At 47.5% G+C, this 18066-nt stretch overlaps 1 protein-coding gene across 1 annotated transcript in view; it reads left to right on the forward strand.

Moving 5' to 3' along the window:
* The window catches only part of LOC123995393 (serine palmitoyltransferase 2-like), a 47978-nt gene extending 30132 nt beyond the window's left edge, over nt 1–17846 (forward strand). Inside the window, exons 6-12 of the mRNA XM_046298966.1 lie at nt 3609–3702; nt 4250–4355; nt 5529–5748; nt 6426–6552; nt 11123–11258; nt 11523–11652; nt 14251–17846. Coding sequence (XP_046154922.1) covers nt 3609–3702; nt 4250–4355; nt 5529–5748; nt 6426–6552; nt 11123–11258; nt 11523–11652; nt 14251–14403 — 966 coding nt within the window. The 3' untranslated portion in view covers nt 14404–17846. The remainder of the gene's footprint in view (nt 1–3608; nt 3703–4249; nt 4356–5528; nt 5749–6425; nt 6553–11122; nt 11259–11522; nt 11653–14250) is intronic.
* Nucleotides 17847–18066: the final 220 nt, after the last annotated feature.

Genomic DNA, 18066 nt, shown 5'->3' on the forward strand with positions numbered 1-18066 from the left:
ATCTCTCTCTCTCTCTCCCTCCTCTCTCTCTCTCTCTCTCTCTCTCCGCCCCCCATCTCTCTCTCTCTCCGCCCCATCTCTCTCTCTCCGCCCCATCTCTCTCTCTGCCCCCTCTCTCTCTCTCCCCTCCCTCTCTCTCTCTCTCCGCCCCATCTCTCTCTCTCTCTCTCTCTCCGCCCCATCTCTCGCTCTCTCTCTCTCCCCTCTCTCTCTCTCTCTCTCTCCGCCCCATCTCTCGCCCTCTCTCTCTCTCTCCGCCCCATCTCTCTCTCTCTCTCTCTCTCTCCGCCCCATCTCTCATCTCTCTCTCTCTCTCCGCCCCATCTCTCGCTCTCTCTCTCTCTCCGCCCCCATCTCTCTCTCTCTCTCCGCCCCATCTCTCTCTCTCTCTCTCCGCCCCATCTCTCGCTCTCTCTCTCCGCCCCATCTCTCTCTCTCTCTCTCTCCGCCCCATCTCTCGCTCTCTCTCTCTCTCCGCCCCATCTCTCGCTCTCTCTCTCTCTCTCCGCCCCCATCTCTCTCCGCCCATCTCTCTCTCTCTCTCCGCCCCATCTCTCGCTCTCTCTCTCTCTCCCCCATCTCTCGCTCTCTCTCTCTCCCCGCCCCATCTCTCTCTCTCTCTCTCTCTCTCTCTCGCTCCCCATCTCCTCTCTCTCTCTCTCTCTCTCTCTCCGCCCCATCTCTCTCTCTCCGCCCCATCTCTCTCTCTCCGCCCCATCTCTCTCTCTCTCTCCTCTCTCTCTCTCTCTCGCCCATCTCTCTCTCTCGCCCCCATCTCTCTGCCCCTCTCTCTGCCCCATCTCTCCGGCCCCATCTCTCTCTCTCTCCGCCCCATCTCTCTCTCTCTCTCTCTCCGCCCCATCTCTCGCCTCTCTCTCTCTCCGCCCCATCTCTCTCTCTCTCCGCCATCCATCTCTCTCTCATCTCTCTCTCTCCTCTCCGCCCCATCTCTCTCTCTCCGCCCCCATCTCTCTCTCTCCGCCCCCATCTCTCTCCGCCCCTCTCTCTCTCTCCGCCCCTCTCTCTCTCTCCGCCCCGCCCTCTCTCTCCTCTCTCTCTCTCTCCCCATCCTCTCCCTCTCTCTCTCTCGCCCCATCTCTCTCTCCGCCCCATCTCTCTCTCTCCGCCCCATCTCTCTCTCTCTCTCTCTCCCCCTCTCGCCCCATCTCTCTCTCGCCCCTCTCTCCGCCCTCCGCTCTCTCTCTCTCCGCCCCATCTCTCTCTCTCCCATCTCTCGCCCTCATCTCTCTCCCCCTCTCTCTCCCTCTCTCGCCCCCCATCTCTCTCTCTCTCCGCCCCATCTCTCTCTCTCTCCGCCCCATCTCTCTCTCTCCGCCCCATCTCTCTCTCTCTCCGCCCCCCATCTCTCTCTCTCCGCCCCATCTCTCTCTCTCCTCCCCCCCATCTCTCTCTCATCTCTCTCTCCGCCCCCATCTCTCGCTCTCTCTCTCTCCGCCCCCATCTCTCTCTCTCCGCCCCATCTCTCTCTCTCCGCCCCCATCTCTCTCTCTCCTCTCTCCCCCATCTCTCTCTCTCATCTCTCTCTCCCCCCTCTCTCTCTCTCCGCCCCCATCTCTCTCTCTCTCCGCCCCCATCTCTCTCTCTCCGCCCCATCTCTCTCTCTCTCTCCCCCCCTCTCTCTCTCTCTCTCTCCGCCCCCATCTCTCTCTCTCTCCGCCCCATCTCTCTCTCTCTCTCTCCGCCCCCATCTCTCTCTCTCTCCGCCCCCATCTCTCCGCCCCCATCTCTCTCTCTCCGCCCCCCATCTCTCTCTCTCTCTCCGCCCCCATCTCTCTCTCTCTCCGCCCCCATCTCTCTCTCTCTCTCCGCCCCCATCTCTCTCTCTCTCCGCCCCATCTCTCTCTCTCTCCGCCCCCCCTCCCTCTCTCTCTCTCTCCGCCCCCATCTCTCTCTCTCTCTCCGCCCCATCTCTCTCTCTCCCCCCATCTCTCTCTCTCTCCGCCCCCATCTCTCTCTCTCTCCGCCCCCATCTCTCTCTCTCTCCGCCCCCATCTCTCTCTCTCTCTCTCCGCCCCATCTCTCTCTCTCTCCGCCCCATCTCTCTCTCTCTCCGCCCCCATCTCTCTCTCTCTCCGCCCCATCTCTCTCTCTCTCCGCCCCCATCTCTCTCTCTCTCCGCCCCCATCTCTCTCTCTCTCCGCCCCCATCTCTCTCTCTCTCCGCCCCCATCTCTCTCTCTCCGCCCCCATCTCTCTCTCTCTCCGCCCCCATCTCTCTCTCTCTCTCCGCCCCCATCTCTCTCTCTCTCCGCCCCCATCTCTCTCTCTCTCCGCCCCCATCTCTCTCTCTCTCCGCCCCCATCTCTCTCTCTCTCTCCGCCCCCATCTCTCTCTCTCTCTCTCCGCCCCCTCTCTCTCTCTCTCCGCCCCATCTCTCTCTCTCTCCGCCCCCCATCTCTCTCTCTCCGCCCCCATCTCTCTCTCTCTCCGCCCCCATCTCTCTCTCTCTCCGCCCCCATCTCTCTCTCTCTCTCCGCCCCCATCTCTCTCTCTCTCTCTCCCCCCATCTCTCTCTCTCTCTCCGCCCCCATCTCTCTCTCTCTCCGCCCCCATCTCTCTCTCTCTCTCTCCGCCCCATCTCTCTCTCTCTCCGCCCCCATCTCTCTCTCTCTCCGCCCCCATCTCTCTCTCTCTCCGCCCCCATCTCTCTCTCTCTCCGCCCCCATCTCTCTCTCTCTCCGCCCCCATCTCTCTCTCTCTCCGCCCCATCTCTCTCTCTCTCGCCCCCATCTCTCTCTCTCTCTCCTCTCCCCCCATCTCTCTCTCTCCGCCCCCATCTCTCTCTCTCTCTCCGCCCCCATCTCTCTCTCTCCGCCCCCATCTCTCTCTCTCCGCCCCCATCTCTCTCCGCCCCCATCTCTCCTCTCCGCCCCATCTCTCTCTCTCTCCGCCCCCATCTCTCTCTCTCTCTCCGCCCCCATCTCTCTCTCTCTCTCCGCCCCCATCTCTCTCTCTCTCTCCGCCCCCCCCATCTCTCTCTCTCTCCGCCCCCATCTCTCTCTCTCTCTCCGCCCCCATCTCTCTCTCTCTCCGCCCCCATCTCTCTCTCTCTCTCCGCCCCCATCTCTCTCTCTCTCCCCCCATCTCTCTCTCTCCGCCCCATCTCTCCCCATCTCCGCCCCCATCTCTCTCTCTCCGCCCCCATCTCTCTCTGACTCATATAATCCTTTACTTCTCCTCCTCTAAGTTTTGTTTTGACATAAAGTAAAGTAGAAGTCTCTGACTGGCAGGCGCGTGGTCGTCCTCGTGAAAGTAGTCAAGACACTTCCTGTCTTCACAGACGTACACATTAAGGAGAGGCGAAGGACCATTCACATGATCCTGACAGACTTCCTCCTCCTCGCCTCTTCTTGGAAATGACATCGTTGCGTAATGCACTCATTTTGTTCAATCACTAGATGATGGAATTGTGTAACTTGTCTTGTGGTAACTATACAATGGCTGTGGTGTGATGTCTTAGGTGTCATTGACTGTGAGACTGCGTCTGTGACCCCCCCCTTCAGGGAGACTGTCCTGTATACCACTTTAGTGTGTTAGTGTTTTTGTATTGCGATGTAAATAAATGATATGATTTTGTTGTGATTCCAGGGCTGTTTGATCCTGAGTGATGAGTTAAACCATGCCTCTCTGGTGCTGGGCGCTCGGCTGTCTGGATCCATCATCAGAGTCTTCAAGCACAACAGTGAGTCATTTAGTGTTGTCCAAGACGACCCTGTTTGATCACCATCTATCTAGTACCTCAGCCAGCTCTCTACAGTCAACTTCCAGATCACAATGGGATGTAACCTGCTCCGTGCAATCAACACAACACTAAAGACCAACTGTCTCTCATTAGAAGCTCTAGTCTCTGTCTGGCTGTTTGTTTGTCTTATATCAGAGTCTGAGCACATTGAAGCCATACCACCGTCCATCCCCGGCCTCCTCTACACCATCTACTGTTCATCCCGACCCAGCTAGATGTGACTCTGTAGTTAGGGGTCAGGTAGTAATGCAAATCTGGATATTTCCTGCCAGTGTTTGTTTTCTCTCATTGCTCCTTCTGGCATTCTATTTTAGACAAGACGGGGGAGATGTGATGGATAAACACATTTCTTCACTCGAAGACTCTCTGCCACTTGGAGTTAGCCAGCCATCTTGTTGTTGTCTTGCTTTGGGATACAATGTCTAAACATTCAGGTACTTAGGCTGCATTATTCAGACCCTTTTCTATGCTCTGTGTGTGTCTGTAGATATGGTGAGTCTAGAGAAGCTGTTGAGAGACGCCATCGTCCACGGCCAGCCCAGAACACGCAGGCCCTGGAAGAAGATCCTCATACTGGTCGAAGGAATATACAGGTACGGTACCTTTAAGCGGTATCGTATGATATCACATGTACAGCTATCATCTGCATTTTTTTTCCTGAGTTTTCTTATTAAACGTTAATTAATGAATTCCAATAAATAATGGAAATAACCTCAGCTGAATCAGACGCTCACAATACATTTTAGAAAGTCTCCCTGCAGACTCAGCACGGCCTAGTCGTACAGAAAGTCTCCCTGCAGACTCAGCACGGCCTAGTCGTACAGAAAGTCTCCCTGCAGACTCGGGCCGGCCTCGTCGTACAGAAAGTCTCCCTGCAGACTCGGGCCGGCCTAGTCGTACAGAAAGGCTCCCTGCAGGGACGGCCTAGTCGTACAGAAAGTCTCCCTGCAGACACGGCACGGCCTCGTCGTACAGAAAGGCTCCCCGCAGACACGGCACGGCCTCGTCGTACAGAAAGGCTCCCTGCAGACACGGCACGGCCTCGTCGTACAGAAAGGCTCCCTGCAGGCACGGCACGGCCTAGTCGTACAGAAAGGCTCCCTGCAGGGACGGCCTAGTCGTACAGAAAGGCTCCCTGCAGACACGGCACGGCCTAGTCGTACAGAAAGGCTGCCTGCAGACACGGCACGGCCTAGTCGTACAGAAAGGCTCCCTGCAGACACGGCATGGCCTAGTCGTACAGAAAGGCTCCCTAAAGGCACGGCACGGCCTCGTCGTACAGAAAGGCTCCCCGCAGCCTCGGCGCGGCCGAAGTCTTTACGTAGAAGTGGGCATAAATATAGTGCGACTTCAGTTCTTTGTCATGTACTTAGTGTAAAGGTCAACCAATCCGTTCTGTTCAGTATGGATCTTGGTGAAGCTGCCTGTCCCTGATCAGTTCACCAAATGTGTTAAAACGGTCTGACACCCCCTGAGTGATCTAGAGAAACAGTCACTGACTTCTCACAGCAAATGAAGATCAAAAAGAAACATGCACTGTTTCCGTTGTTTTAGATTGAGGGAGATGTTCACGTCTTGGTACGGCCGTCATTTACCAGACACAACACACAGGGAGATGTTCACGTCTTAGTACGGCCGTCATTTACCAGACACAAAAGTTGATCCACAGAATATTTGTAGTGTGTGTGTGCTGTGCGTTCATGTCATGTATGTGTGTGTCTGTCTCTCCTCCCTCCACGTCTCACCATTCTCCTCTCCATCTTCAGTATGGAGGGATCCATCGTGCGTCTGCCTGAGGTGATAGCCCTGAAGAAGCGCTACAAGGCCTTTCTCTACCTGGATGAGGCCCACAGCATCGGGGCACTAGGACCTCGTGGTGGAGGGGTGGTCGACTACTTTGCTCTGGACCCCAAAGATGTTGACATCATGATGGGAACGTTCACTAAGAGCTTTGGTGCTGCTGGAGGGTATATCGGAGGAAAGAAGGTGAGCCGGCTGTCTCCGAAGGCAGAAACCTGAGTTCCAGGTTGAATGAATGAATACTAGACTAGGAAGTATGGCTAAGCAACGCCAAAAGATCTGCGATTAGGAGAAATGCTCTTGACGGGGTGCCAAGACCTCTGAAGCAGCCATCAGTGCTGGAAACACTGAAACATTCAGTTCCAACGGAGGGGGGAGGGAGGGGTCCCTCCCTTCTAACACTAAAACATTCAGTTCCAACAGAGGGGGGAGGGAGGGGTCCCTCCCTTCTAACACTAAAACATTCAGTTCCAACAGAGGGGGGAGGGAGGGGTCCCTCCCTTCTAACACTAAAACATTCAGTTCCAACGGAGGGGGGAGGGAGGGGTCCCTCCCTTCTAACACTGAAACTGCCCCGGGTGTTCAAACACAGATCATCGTCACTGCCATGAGTCATGACATGTATATTACGAGTCGACGCCGTTGTTTTCAGGGATGGTTACTGATACAGTTCACTGAAAAAAGTTTTGGTGTGGCGGTTTCGTCATCAACAGGACAACCCGGTTTCATCAATGATACGAGACATTTCCCACAGTACTTAGTGAAACCAGATTTCCATGGCTCCGTTGGAGCATGTTTCATTTCTGAATAGATCCCATACGGTCTACGTTAGAATGACAATGGTCTCTTCTCTTCCCCCGTAGGAGTTGATAGACTACCTGCGGTCCCACTCCCACAGTGCTATCTACGCCACCTCCATGTCCCCTCCTGTGTCCCAACAGATCATCACTTCTATGAAGATTATCATGGGGGAGGACGGTACCACTCGGGGTGAGTTTACACAGCCAGCCTCCCTCAGCTGGGAGGAAACACACTGTGTAGCTGAAATAGAACTAGTTATTATCCCAAATCCTGCAATCATTAACACATATCAATAAGCTGATTTTTAAACAGCACGATCATTACACAGGTGCACCTTGTGCTGGGGACAATAAAAGGCCTCTCTAAAATGTGCTGTTTTGTCACAAAACACAATGTCACAGATGTCTCCGGTTTTGAGGGAGTTTGCAATTGGCCTGCTGACTGCAGGAATGTCCACCAGAGCAGTTTCCAGATAATTGAATGTCCATTACTCCACCATAAGCCTCCTCCAACTTCATTTTCGGAGAATTTGTCAGTACGTACAACCGACCTCACAGCCACAGACCACGTGTAATCACGCCAGCCCAGGACCTCAACATCCGGCTTCTTCACCTGAGGGATCGTCAGGGAGGGGTGTTGAGGAGTATTTCTGTCTAAAACAAAACCCTTTTTGTGGGGAAAAACTCATTCTGATTGGTTGGGCCTGGCTCCACAGTGGGTGGGTCTAAGCCCTCCCAGGCCCACCTGTGGCTGTGCCCCTGCCTAGTCATGTGAAATACATAGATTAGGGCCAAATGAATGTATTTCTATTCACTGATTTCCTTAAATGATCTCTAATTCAGCAAAATATTTGAAATTGTTGCATTATATTTTGGTTCAGTATACTGCACATGCAGTGCATTCAGAAAGTATTCAGACCCCTTGACTTTTTCCTCATTTTGTTACATTCCAGCCTTATTCTAAAATGTATTTTTTTTAAAAATCCTCATCAATCAACACTCAATCCCCAGAAATGACAAAGCGAAAACAGTTTATTAAAAATCAACAAATACCTTATTTACACAAGTATTCAGACCCTTTGCTACGAGACTTAATTGAGCTCAGGTGAATCCTGTTTCCATTGATCATCCTTGAGACGTTTATACAACTTGATTGGAGTCCACCTGATTGGCCATGATTTGAAAAGGCACACACCTGTCTACATAAGGTCCCACAGTTGACAGCGCATGTCAGAGTAAAAGCCAAGCCATGATTTTGTTGAGGCATAGTTCTGGGGAAGGGTACCAAAACATTTCTTCAGCATTGAAGGTCCCCAAGAACAGTGGCCTCCATCATTCTTAAATGGAAGAAGTGTGTAACCACCAAGACTCTTCCTAGAGCTGGCCACCCGGCCAAACTGAGCAATCTGGGGAGAAGGGCCTTGGTCCGGGAGGTGACCAAGAACCCAATGGTCACTCTAACAAAGCCCTAGAGTTCCTCTGTGGAGATGAGAGAACCTTCCAGAAGGACAACCATCTCTGCAGCACTGCAACAATCAGGCCTTTATGGTTGAATGGCCAGAGGGAAGCCACTCCTCACTAAAAGGCACATGACAGCCCACTTGGAGTTTGCCAATTGTGACATAAAGAATCTCAGACCAAGAGAAACAAGATTCTCTGGTCTGGTGAAACCAAGATTGAAATCTTTGGCCTGAATGCCAAGCGTCACGTCTGGAGGAAACCTGGCACCATCCCTACGGTGAAGCATGATGGTGGCAGCATCATGCTGTGGGGATGTTTTTCAGTGGCAGGGATTGGGAGATCAGTCAGGATCGAGGGAAAGATGAACAGAGAAAAGTGGAGAGATCCTTGATGAAAACCTGCTTCAGAGTGCTCAGGACCTCAGACTGGGGTGAAGGTTCACCTTCCAACAGGACAACAACCCTAAGCGCACAGCAAGGCAATGCAGGAGTGGCTTCGGGACAAGTATCTGAATATCCTTGAGTGGCCCAGCCAGAGTCCAGACTTGAACCCGATGGAAGAACTCTGGAGAGACCTGAAAATAGAGAGACCTGAAAATAGAGAGACCTGAAAATAGCTGTGCAGTGACGCTCCCCAACCAACCTGGCAGAGCTTGAGAGGATCTGCAGAGAAGAATGGGAGAAACTCCCCAAATACAGGTGTGCCCCAGAAGACTCGAGGCTGTAATCGATGCCAAAGGTGCTTCAACAAAGTACTGAGTAAATAGTCTGAATACTTATGTAAATGTGATATTTACATTTTTATTTATTTATAATAAATTAGCAAAAATGTCCATCTGTTTTTGCTTTGTCATTATGGGGTATTGTGTGTAGATTGGTCTGGGGGGGGGGGGGTTTAATCCAGTTTAGAACAAGGTTGTAACATAACAACATGTGGAATAAGTCAAGGGGTCTGAATACTTTCCAAATGCGTTGTATCTACCTCAACTACTGCTGAACATTAACTACGGTATTGGCACTGACCATGTAAAACCTGATTCCATCATCAATACTTAATCATCAGGAGTTGAATTTGCTCCAAAGGGTTGATGATGGCTATACACAAGGTTTTCACTTGCGTTAGGCCGTGCCTGGTACAGCAGTGTCATTACCACCAGTAACCACAAGGTGGCAGTACAGACCTGGAAAGCATTACTGACTTTGACTAAATTCAGTTTTTCTGTGAGCAAGAATCAATGAAGGAAAAACACAGTTTACATTGATAAAAAAAAATATGCACTTAAAATACAATTAGCTGTGTGTGGATTCTTCCAAACTAAAACTTAATTCTTCCAAACTAAAACTTAATACGAAATAAAATTCCATAGCTGTTGAGTCCTCTGATTGAACTGTACTTAAAAAAAACTAGTGAAAGTTGAGTCTCCTGTCTGGTCCATCTGTAGAACACAATCTCATATCTTCAACCTGAGTGCTGTCATCAGGTGCAGTGGAGTTGACGGTCACTCCTACACACACTGTACAGCAAACATCAGGAACCAGCTCAGCCCATCCAGAGTGTATCTATCCCCCTCTCGTTAGCACCAGGCTGGGTTAAAACCTCCAGTCAGTCCCCTGCTTCCCTCAGGGCTCTGAGTGATTGAAGCCTGTGAACTGGTAGTATGGACTTCCCCACATGGCTGCATGGCTTTCAGGTGTGTGTGTGTGTGTGTGTGTGTGTGTGTGTGTGTGTGTGTGTGTGTGTGTGTGTGTGTGTGTGTGGCTTCCATCTGTGTACAAAGTGACGTGCACTGTGGATTAGAGTTCTCTCAGGAGTTCACTATGCTCTCACACACACACACCCTAAACCCAGCGAGGGTCCGGGTCACAGGATTAAGTTATTCTGACAGGGAGGTTCCTCCTGTTCCTACCTAGATAGTTGCAAAGAACCACAGATCTCGGATCAGATTACCCTATAGTCAACCTTAACAGTAACCACTGGAGGATGAAAACATATCTGATCCTGTACCAGTGGATTGGGACAAAGTACAGAATTGATGTCTCTGCACCACTATCTCAATAGTCCAGACCAGTCTCTGACAGACACAAAGACATGGAAATGGCTGATCTCACAGTCTTGACCTAATCACTTGATAGTTTTCTCAAGAAAGAGGAATGTTGGCAGCCTCATATGTGTTGGAAATTCCAGCCTTTGAAGTTACTGCCATGGCTAGGAGAGATAGTGAGGCTAGGCGGTGAGGCTAGGTCGCTAGGCGAGGTGGTGAGGCTAGGTCGCTAGGCGAGGTGGTGAGGCTAGGTCGCTAGGCGGGGTGGTGAGGCTAGGTCGCTAGGCGGGGTGGTGAGGCTAGGTCGCTAGGCGGGGTGGTGAGGCTAGGTCGCTAGGCGGGGTGGTGAGGCTAGGTCGCTAGGCGAGGTGGTGAGGCTAGGTCGCTAGGCGGGGTGGTGAGGCTAGGTCGCTAGGCGGGGTGGTGAGGCTGAATGTTTTGGTCATAGTGTTGAGTGAACAGTATTACATATTTAATCTCTGGGTGGGACGGGGAACAGTATTACATATTTAATCTCTGGGTGGGACGGGGAACAGTTTATTTCAGTTCTCACAGAATGGTTGTGAATTCCTGGGATCAAGAATAAAATACGTCTGTGTGAATTGTTGTACCTTTTGAAGCTGTATGTTTCTGTCTCTCTAAATGAAATGGCAGATGTCTGGAGCTTTTTTCTCATGTTGCTGAAGTCACCCATTACCCAGGCCGAGTGAACAGGCAGGTACTAGGCTCTAAGGCCTAAGAGAGGTCGCCCGCGTGCCAGCCTGGTTCTGCTCTCTTGCCAGCTCCTCATGGGATTGACAATGGAGTAGTAACAAACTAAAAACCCATCAGGTGACAAGGGAGGGTCTGGAATAGAGGGCGTGACCAATAGTCCTTTAAAGGGTGTGGTTTACCTGTTTTAATTGTTTTACTGGTTAATGGTTGTAACCACTAATGGTTTAACAGGTGTTTACTAATGAGTTTACAGGTTAATGGATTAAATAGGGAATGCTTTCATTGTGTTTCCAGGTGTGGTTTACCTGTTTAATTGTTTTATTGGTTAATGGTTGTAACCACTAATGGTTTAACAGGTGTTTACTAATGAGTTTACAGGTTAATGGATTAAATAGGGAATGCTTTCATTGTGTTTCCAGGTGTGGTTTACCTGTTTAATTGTTTTACTGGTTAATGGTTGTAACCACTAATGGTTTAACAGGTGTTTACTAATGGGTTTACAGGTTAATGGATTAAATAGGGAATGCTTTCATTGTGTTTCCAGGTGTGGTTCGTCTGAGGCAGCTGTCAGAGAACACTACCTATTTCAGGAGGAAACTCAGAGAGATGGGCTTCATCATCTATGGCAACGATGACTCTCCTGTTGTACCCATGATGCTCTACATGCCCGCCAAGATCGGGTAGGTCTGGTAATGGCTAGTTAGAGATGTTTACCAGAACACAAACAAAACACCAAGACAGACTAGGTTTTATCAGTCCGCCGCGTGACATCTTGGTCAACTCACACAGTTTTAGACTAAATAACCACTGTGATCAGATTGTTTCTATTCACTTTCCTCTGACACGATCAACATGGCATTCCTCAGGCAGTCACAGAATGAGCAGATTGTTCACACATTGGTCACATGTTCTCTAACCCCGCTCTGTGATTGGTTTTCTCTCAGGGCGTTCGGTAGGGAGATGTTGAAGAGGAACATTGGGACGGTGGTGGTTGGCTTTCCGGCCACGCCCATCATAGAGTCCAGGGCCAGGTTCTGTGTGTCTGCTGCCCACACCAGAGATATTTTGGACACGGTGAGACAACCACCCCCCCCCCCATGGCGTCATCTCTAACCTGCATCTTGTCTGTCACTCAATGGGATATTTTGCCTCTCTCACTCAATGGGATATTTTGCCTCTCTCACTCAATGGGATATTTTGCCTCTCTCACTCAATAGGATATTTTGTCTCTCACTCAATAGGATATTTTGTCTCTCACTCAATAGGATATTTTGTCTCTCTCACTCAATAGGATATTTTGTCTCTCTCACTCAATAGGGTATTTTGTCTCTCTCACTCAATAGGGTATTTTGTCTCTCTCACTCAATAGGGTATTTTGTCTCTCTCACTCAATAGGGTATTTTGTCTCTCTCACTCAATAGGGTATTTTGTCTCTCTCACTCAATAGGGTTTGTGTTCATCACTAGTTATATTCTATTCAACTCTCTGTGATGTTAGTATGGGATGGAAGGAGAAGAAACTGCATTTGAGTATTGAGATGCACCTCAAGTCTCTGTGGTCCTAGAATTGGGTCCAGTTCAATTGATGGGAATGTTGTATATAAGTTGTATATCAGTGGTTAGATTGTATGGTGAAGACAGCGTCATCCCTTTTAATAGCTGAAAGAATCCCTCCACATCTCTTCAAAGCAGTGGGACTGACTGCCACTTCCCCAGTGTTGAGTCAGTCAAGCCTGGCTTCTGACTTTCATGGCTCATGTGCTGCTGGTGTGGAAGACAGGAAAGGCATTTCAATATGTGCTTTATTAGAGAGGGCTCAGAAAATATTTTCCTTTCAAATACTTAAACTGGGCTCAATAGAGTTTGCCTGGCGCAATGGAACCAACAATCGTCCCATAATTACCAACCCCGCCCGTCTGGTACCACCCAGGCAGGTTCAATCACGTCTACAACATGTTTTGGGAGAACACTTATTGTTTGAGCCCAGGTGTGGGTGGGAGACCTGGAAGGATGACAGCACAGGCCATTACTATGGTGGATCAGCGAGCTCAGACACTTTTCTTTAAGGAGTGTTGTCTGTCCAAGGACAGTCCATCTTTTTAATGAGTGGGTCAACACTGTTTTTAATAGTCCGCTTCACTTGTTGAAATGTATGAAGACACTTTCCTCTCTTTACAAAGTTCAGAGAAGGTATGAAACAAAGAAAGTGGAGAAAGATTGTTTCCAAGGGGGTTGCGGACCGATGGTATTGCAGGGCCGATAACGTCTCCTGAGGTATGTGGTGTAGTTTTAGCGTCTCCTGAGGTATGTGGTGTAGTTTTAGCGTCTCCTGAGGTATGTGGTGTAGTTTTAGCCTCTCCTGAGGTATGTGGTGTAGTTTTAGCCTCTCCTGAGGTATGTGGTGTAGTTTTAGCCTCTCCTGAGGTATGTGGTGTAGTTTTAGCCTCTCCTGGGGTATGTGGTGTAGTTTTAGCGTCTCCTGGGGTATGTGGTGTAGTTTTAGCCTCTCCTGGGGTATGTGGTGTAGTTTTAGCCTCTCCTGAGGTATGTGGTGTAGTTTTAGCCTCTCCTGAGGTATGTGGTGTAGTTTTAGCCTCTCCTGAGGTATGTGGTGTAGTTTTAGCCTCTCCTGGGGTATGTGGTGTAGTTTTAGCGTCTCCTGGGGTATGTGGTGTAGTTTTAGCGTCTCCTGGGGTATGTGGTGTAGTTTTAGCCTCTCCTGGGGTATGTGGTGTAGTTTTAGCCTCCTCCTGGGGTATCTGGTATGTGGTGTTTTAGCCTCTCCTGGGGTATGTGGTGTAGTTTTAGCCTCTCCTGGGGTATGTGGTGTAGTTTTAGCCTCTCCCTGTAGTTTTAGCCTCTCCTGAGGTATGTGGTGTAGTTTTAGCCTCTCCTGAGGTATGTGGTGTAGTTTTAGCCTCTCCTGAGGTATGTGGTGTAGTTTTAGCCTCTCCTGTTTTAGGTATGTGGTGTAGTTTTAGCGTCTCCTGAGGTATGTGGTGTAGTTTTAGCCTCTCCTGAGGTATGTGGTGTAGTTTTTTTAGTAGTTTTCTCCTGAGGTATGTGGTGTAGTTTTAGCCTCTCCTGAGGTATGTGGTGTAGTTTTAGCCTCTCCTGAGGTATGTGGTGTAGTTTTAGCCTCTCCTGAGGTATGTGGTGTAGTTTTAGCCTCTCCTGAGGTATGTGGTGTAGTTTTAGCCTCTCCTGAGGTATGTGGTGTAGTTTTAGCCTCTCCTGAGGTATGTGGTGTAGTTTTAGCCTCTCCTGAGGTATGTGGTGTAGTTTTAGCCTCTCCTGAGGTATGTGGTGTAGTTTTAGCGTCTCCTGAGGTATGTGGTGTAGTTTTAGCTCTAGTTGTGTCTTTGTTCACCCTTACTCATTTATCTTCACAAACAGTTTCATCAGGTGAATTTCAGGGTTCAGCAACCCTCACAATGCTGTAAGAACCCATCTCAATCTCCTGGGTCAGCAGGAAATACTCCTGCTTCTTATGCTCAACATTCTGCTGTTGATCTTGATGTTGTATAGTTTCTCATTTCTCCACAGTAGAGGATTGTGCTTCTGAGACCAAATAGAATCCATCCAGCTCTCTCTCTCTCTCATACTGTTGTTGATGTTGAGTAGCTTCTCATTTCTCCATTTGTTGTTTAATCTTCTCTCCTGTCTTCCCCAGGCGTTGGAGGCCATCAGTGAGGTAGGAGATATATTACAGCTGAAGTATTCTAGACACCAGAGACGTCCTCATCTCCCCTCTTCCCTGGGTTCATGGTCCTCTGAGGAGAGTCTGCTCCAGGAGCCCAGCCACGTCAAGCCTTCTGTCATGTAACTAACTGAAATTGCCTACACTGGTGTAGGGTCAAGTTGCCTCTAGATGCTGATCTTTTGTCAGTTTAGAATTTCCCCCCACTAATAGTTAATGTTAGGATTGGGGGATGGAAAGCTGATCCTAGATCTGTACCTAAGTGAAACTTCACCAGGTCTGAACAGTCACCATGTGCCCAGAGGGTTTTCTTAATGCATCTTAACTTATTGTGACTTCATTTTTTTGAGTTTGTACCTTAACGTTGAGTCTTAAATATGTCTTTGTGCATTATGGGGTCTTCCAATGCAATAATAACAAGATTACATTCGCTTTGTAGTAATTTAGAAGACTCTTATCCAGGGCCACTTACTGGAGCACCTTGCTCAACGGCACATTGACAGCTCAGGGATTCAAACCAGCTACCTTTTAGCTTACAGGCCCAACACTTTAAACCAATAGGCTTCCTGCTGCGTTTCTTAAATGTATTTTCAGCTTTTAAGGTTTTAATATTAAAATATACAGTACCACTTGTTTGGTTACACCAATGGTTGGTTACTGGCAGGAGTTATATAACAGACAAAGTAAATAAATAATATATATCATTCCTTACGTTAGTAGAACACTGTTGATATGGGTAAAATACCCCATCCCCACCTAAATATAGGCCTTTATATCGCATGGGGTACATCAAGTCTCAACTTTTTATTTAACTTAAACCTTTCCACTCTAATCAGTGTTTTATACTTGAATATTGTCATTGGGTCCTTTCTCTAACCAAATATATGTATTGTACATTATCTACTGTTTATACTGTAAATGAACATGTGAACATCTTCTTTGACTTAACATCGTAGCTAGTCACCAATCACAGAGCTGCTTTCCATGAGTAGTCCTCTGTAATCTACGTATCACACCTGGCTCATGTTCATTAGGGCACGTCTCTGCCAAAACAAGCATTTCTTATTGGACAAGCCCTGGTAGTCCCTCCCAGTTTCAGTTAGTTTTGTTCCATTTTGTGCCTAATGAACACGACTTTGTTCCAAAAAGATCCGTTGCGATATTTAGAATAGTAGGGAGGGGGGGGGGATCCCTTTGAAGAGCCGACCATGTTGTGAATGTTCTATTTTCTATCATCTTTTTCAGCCTTTTTTAATATTTAGTGTTCTTTACACCTGTGCTGGAATAACTTGAACTCATATGTCTTAAACATTTTGAACAGAGTCTCTTTAACGTATCCATGAATGAAGATTCTCTAATACTGCTGTAGGATAAATAAGAGCCAGGTCGTGTTGTGTGTTTCTTAGGACCGGCTCCCTGGAATAGAAAATGCATATATTTCAATGGAGATTCTTGCCTTCATCTGTGTGCGTGAAACTGCCCGTTACTGAAGACACATGTCATGTGAATATCTAACTGTATATCTGAACCTAAGTGCTTATTCTATTATTAAACAACCCAGCGCTGATGTCTTCTTCCGGAACAATGACACGCTGGGTGTAATGTAACCACAGTGTCTATCTGTACGTATGACCATGCTGCATCCTAACCGTCGCTTCTCTGATGTACAGATCATATGATCAGATATGTCCTTATTTGGAAACCCCTTCCTATGGATACCCTCTTTATAAGGTATTATAAGTGCATCCATAATGCCTTATGAGCTATGTATATTGCATTATAATGCCTTATGAGCTATGTATATTGCATTATAATGCCTTATGAGCTATGTATATTGCATTATAATGCCTTATGAGCTATGTATATTGCATTATAATGCCTTATGAGCTATGTATATTGCATTATAATGCCTTATGAGCTATGTATACTGCCTTATGAGCTATGTATATTGCATTATACTGCCTTATGAGCTATGTATATTGCATTATAATGCCTTATGAGCTATGTATGTTGCATTATAATGCCTTATGAGCTATGTATATTGCATTATAATGCCTTATGAGCTATGTATATTGCATTATAATGCCTTATGAGCTATGTATGTTGCATTATAATGCCTTATGAGCTATGTATATTGCATTATAATGCACAAAATAGGTTTAATACAGGACGTTTTTCTATTTAATGCAAATTCCCTATAGTATTTCAATCTGCCTTGTTTTGGGGAAGATGTTTCTAATATAGTATCTCTGACATGTCTTCAGTGCTAGTACTACTGATGGGCATTGGAAATGCAAAGATGATGTAGCCTTACTGAAACGACGGGCTTTACGGCTGGCTAACGACGGGCTTTACGGCTGGCTAGCGACGGGCTTTACGGCTGGCTAGCGACGGGCTTTACGGCTGGCTAGCGACGGGCTTTACGGCTGGCTAGCGACGGGCTTTACGGCTGGCTAGCGACGGGCTTTACGGCTGGCTAGCGACGGGCTTTACGGCTGGCTAGCGACGGGCTTTACGGCTGGCTAGCGACTGCTTGGTTTAAAGGAAGCGTCTTCTTACCGCCGACTGTCTCGATGATTCTTCTTATCTGACATTCCAGAATTAGCTGATTTTGTTTTGACTGGCTTGTATTTGTTTATTTTGTGTAAATTATATATTTGATTTTCAATGGGACAACCTATGGGTCATTTCAAGTGTAATATTGTGATAAGTCAAATATCCGGTTTGTAGTTGAGGTGTGTGAGTGTAGAAATGTATTGAACAGAACTGAGGCTAGCACTGTGATCATTCCACCACTACAAGCTCCTGACATTTTAAAATGTCTAGAATTTGTTTAACAGTAAAACTGAAACCTTGTTGATTCTGCATTGTATTTAGTTCAAGCTGGGTGGGCCCATGTAGTTAGTCTCTCTTGGTCCCGAATGGCACTCTTTTTCCTATAGTGTACTACTTTTAACCACAGCCTTAGTCAAAAGTAGTGCACTATATAGGCAATGGGGCACAATTTGGGATGCCTACTCCGTATCCTGTTCCCATCTCTATTGAGACAGGATGTGATTGCTGATATCCAGCAACATGATCTCAGGAAGGTTTTTATTTTATTTCTACGAAGCAAATAACATTTTGCTTCATATGTCATTAATCACTGGCCCATTTTTTTTTTAAGTAAATGTGTTTTTAAAATGAAAAGATTAAAAAGTTATTTGATGTAAAATGACATTTTTTAACCAGCAATGGGAGAGATTTGTGAACTGACCTACTATGTACGCGGCTGTATAAATCCTGTATGTTATCAGTAGGCTTTTACCCTTGGCAAGTTCAATGTTTGGAGATAGTTAGGGTTGAAAGATAAACCATTTGAGGTTTTTGAAGCAATGGTGTGTGTTAAACCGTGCTGTTGGAAACGGTGCCGAGATTAAATCTGTCTTTGTTTGTATCAAGCTCTAGGTTAGCTTTGTCTTTTGGCAAAGGTCTATATACATACGCACGATGTGTAATGTCATCTATCGGAAAGTCTTTACAGAATGAATACCATTAAATGACTTACAACCTGTTTGTATCTTAAAGAAGACATCTCTTGATTTATTCCGTTGTATTTGTTACACACACTAACCTATAGAGAAATGTATCTATCACTATGACTTACACCAACATCTGTATTTCTAATGAAAATGATAGAACAAATGATTGTGTGTGTGTATCCTTCTCATTGTTGAGTTAAGCAAATATAGGCATCTCTCATTGGAAAAAAACACCTACCTGTATGATTCAACATATCCTATTTAACAT

The sequence above is a fragment of the Oncorhynchus gorbuscha genome, linkage group LG14, assembly GCF_021184085.1.
Source record: "Oncorhynchus gorbuscha isolate QuinsamMale2020 ecotype Even-year linkage group LG14, OgorEven_v1.0, whole genome shotgun sequence".
Lineage (NCBI taxonomy): Eukaryota > Metazoa > Chordata > Actinopteri > Salmoniformes > Salmonidae > Oncorhynchus > Oncorhynchus gorbuscha.